General features: G+C 54.4%; 2 protein-coding genes across 2 annotated transcripts; both read left to right on the top strand.

The window, feature by feature from the left end:
• The first annotated feature begins 481 nt into the window (after positions 1-481).
• On the top strand, positions 482-1,036 carry LOC117195126 (protein tantalus-like). The gene has a single exon (XM_033399777.1). It carries the CDS (start codon positions 482-484, stop codon positions 1,034-1,036), a length of 555 nt encoding a protein of 184 aa, XP_033255668.1.
• Positions 1,037-1,974: 938 nt separating this feature from the next.
• Positions 1,975-2,923, top strand: LOC117195161. Its single transcript, XM_033399802.1, has 2 exons — positions 1,975-2,013; positions 2,100-2,923. Exon 2 carries the CDS (start codon positions 2,147-2,149, stop codon positions 2,699-2,701), a length of 555 nt encoding a protein of 184 aa, XP_033255693.1. The 5' UTR covers positions 1,975-2,013; positions 2,100-2,146; the 3' UTR covers positions 2,702-2,923.
• Positions 2,924-3,249: the final 326 nt, after the last annotated feature.

The following is a 3,249-nucleotide window of genomic DNA, read 5'->3' as shown; positions in this document are numbered from 1 at the left end:
CCTAGTCGAGGTTACAAGTGCTTCGTTGCTGCAGATTATATGTTTGTAAATTAATGTGCCATCAAATGTACTAGTGTGTGTTTGAGTGTCGTTTAAAGTTGAATTGTAAAACAAACAGAAAAATGTACATAAATTAAATTAAGACATATACTGCCCACAAATATTAATAACGCAACGCGCTTGGTTGCTGGCGGCTCACACCCCAGCCTCTCAGCCCCTCCCCTGTGGAGCACTGAGAGCCCTCAACCCAAAGAGGCTCGTTGCTCGTTGCTCGTTTGAGAAGTCGAAAGGTTTACCCAGGAGACGGAAAAGCCGGAAAAAGATACGAGAAATACCTGCAAAGAAAAAACTTGAAGGCAAAGCTAAAGGTAAAGGAAGTACTCGGTTCTGCGGCCATCGGACAGTCGTAACTCATTTCTCATTTCGTCTCATTTCAGCCGGGAGTATACCGGGGGATACAGGATCTGTGGCAACCGCGACTATGGTTCGGCGGCAAATGCCGCCGCGCGCCTGCAAGAGCAAGAGCCAGAGCGCCGCCAGGCCCAGTCTTAGTCCCAGCCGCCTGGCCAAGAAGCCCAGCCTGACGCCGACCACCGGTTCTCAGGCGCCATCGCAGACCATCGCAAAGTCGAGGCCCACCGGTCTCGAGACGATTTTTGAACGGCCCGGCAATGAGGACGACGGGCCCACCAGCAGCCATGCCGTGGCATTCGGCGAGTGCCAGCGCCGCGTCCTCGCCCTGGGTACGGGCGAAAAAAAAAGAACCCTGTCGCAGAAGAGCTGCCTGAAGGTGCGCAACACCTTGGGCGAACGCAGCACCCGGCACATGATGACACTGCGGGCGTCCCGCACTACTTTGGACAGCGTAATGCTCGGGGGCTCGGACGATGAAGGCGAGGCGGTCGGAGTCGCTCACGCAGTCGCTCCCGTAGCTGCTCCCGAAGTCGTTCCCGCTGGAGGAAATGCCGGTACAAATCAGCCGGTACCATTCGTGCTGCGCACCAGCAGGAGGCTCAAGAGTCTGCCTCCGTTTTAGATTGTTGCACCTTCCACCCTCCAAATGAAAGAAAAAGAATAAAGAAAAGAAAAGCAAAGAAAAGAAAAACCCTCTACAGAATGTCTCTTTTGCTCTCATTGTAAATTGAAGCGCCTCTTTCGGCGGAACCTACCCCAAGAGCGGAAAGCGGAGATCAATTAGAATTGTGAACCCCAAAGCGAGCGATTGATACGATACACTCACGAGTACTCATGCCCAAGCCCGAGTACTCTGTCCAGCATCCACATCGGGGAATCAACATAAATGGGTGGCTCCGCGGACGGTGTTCCAGCAGTCGCGCTTGGGCGGTCCGAGTGAGCAGTAACGGATCTTCTGCAGAAATCAGTGCATAGATACAGTATCTGAAGGATCAAAGTGTTGAAAATCAATTAAAAGGTGATCATCCATCCCACGACAAGGAGAGGGGGCAGGGGGCGAATGGCGCCACACAGATTTCTGTACGGGCCTCTGAAAGGGAATCGAATCGAATCGCTCCAAATTGGCGTTGGAATGTCCAATAATAAACGGTAGATTCTATTACTCGTTAACCCCGCGGGTCAATGAGAGAGAACTATGGCAAAAGATACAAAGTAGCTGCTGTACCCTTGCCACAGCCACAGATACAGATACATGCCTCTGAGAGTGTGGCAGTAATTAAATTAACCTTTGCGTGCCGTCTGTCTCTGTCCGTGTCTGTGAATAAATCGCGGGTCTTGGCTCGAGTAACACTATTCCTCCGTCCTTCGTCGTACCGATAGATGGACGAGGCTTCTGGCACGACGACAACCGATGGCAAGTCCCTGGATGAGGCGCCGGTGGCCGCAGGACTGGAGCCCACACAGCCGATCGGCTTCCCGCAGCTCTTCCGCTTCTCCACCTGCGGGGAGATCGCGTGGCTCTTCTTTGGGTTCCTCATGTGCTGCGTCAAGGCATTGACCCTGCCCGCAGTGGTCATCATTTACAGCGAGTTCACAGCAGTTAGTACCGGGCACAGATACTCCCGCAGATGCAGATTCAGATACTCCAACCACAATCTCTCACCCTTCGATTCTCGATTCCGTAGCCCTCTCCGCTGCCACGAACATCACCACGCTGTCGTTTCCCTTCACGATGGCCAACAGCAGCGGCGGCGGGTACACCATTCCCACGGGGACCCTGAGCATCCTTCCCATCGCGGCGAACGCCCAGCTGCCGACCATCACGACAACGGCCAGTGGCTACGAGCCCAATGACGTCATCACCACGATCCCCGTCTCGCTCTCCATTCAGCGCTTCCCCTCGTCCCTGTCCATCGTGGACCTGGCCCAGGAGCAGGACGGCTACAGCAACAGTGGCTCCAGCAACGGCATGACCGTGGGGCCGGGTGCGGGCGGCGGCGGCGGCATTACCACCACGGCCCTCCTGTCCGTGAAGCCCCTGAACGGCAGCGGCAACGGCAACATTTCGCGGAACAACAGCTTCAGTCTGAGCTTCAACCTGCAGGACCCCACAGTGCGCTCCTCGGTGCGTTCGGCAGGAACCCCCACAGTGGATACAGTGGACAACTCTTCATCCGGTGGCACGATCGCCCTGCCCCAGAGCGGCGCCACGGCAACGGCCACGAGTGCTACCTCAACCCTCGCCAAACACAGTCCCGAGGCCAAGACAGGAGAGGTCTATGTCTGAGCGGAGGAACAGGACACCTATTCCGACCCATCCACTGGATTATAGCTTTCGTCGTAGGTTTAAGCACCCCCTTCCAGAACCACTGATACGATATTATCATCTAGGAAAGAGAACAAAACAAGAGTAATCCTCTCTTCGGATTGTACATACATATGCACACATCAATATACATACATATATAGCCCACAGACGATATCGTATCGTACGGCACACGCGAGTCTTTCTCGATAGTTGGGCGAATAAATTAGATTTCTTAAACCACACACAACTACTGTCAACGCGGCTTCGTCTGTGTAAAGTGCGGTGGTTTCGTCCACCGCACCCAGCTAAATGCCAAAGTTGCGGCGGTTTAACAACTTCTGTCAACGCGGCTTCGTCTGTGTAAAGTGCGGTGGTTTCGTCCACCGCACCCAGCTAAATGCCAAAGTTGCGGCGGTTTAACAACTTCTGTCAACGCGGCTTCGTCTGTGTAAAGTGCGGTGGTTTCGTCCCCCGCGCCCAGCTAAATGCCAAAGTTGCGGCGGTACGCACCCATCCAACTACAGGGC

The sequence above is a fragment of the Drosophila miranda genome (genome assembly GCF_003369915.1).
Source record: "Drosophila miranda strain MSH22 chromosome Y unlocalized genomic scaffold, D.miranda_PacBio2.1 Contig_Y6_pilon, whole genome shotgun sequence".
Taxonomy (NCBI): domain Eukaryota; kingdom Metazoa; phylum Arthropoda; class Insecta; order Diptera; family Drosophilidae; genus Drosophila; species Drosophila miranda.
Note: the sequence above shows the minus strand (reverse complement) of the source record. Positions and strands in the feature narration are given on the sequence as shown.

Bases quoted from the DNA above. Each gene is read 5' to 3' on its own strand.
- LOC117195126 (XM_033399777.1), top strand. From the start codon at position 482: ATGGTTCGGCGGCAAATGCCGCCGCGCGCCTGCAAGAGCAAGAGCCAG.
- LOC117195161 (XM_033399802.1), top strand. From the start codon at position 2,147: ATGGCCAACAGCAGCGGCGGCGGGTACACCATTCCCACGGGGACCCTG.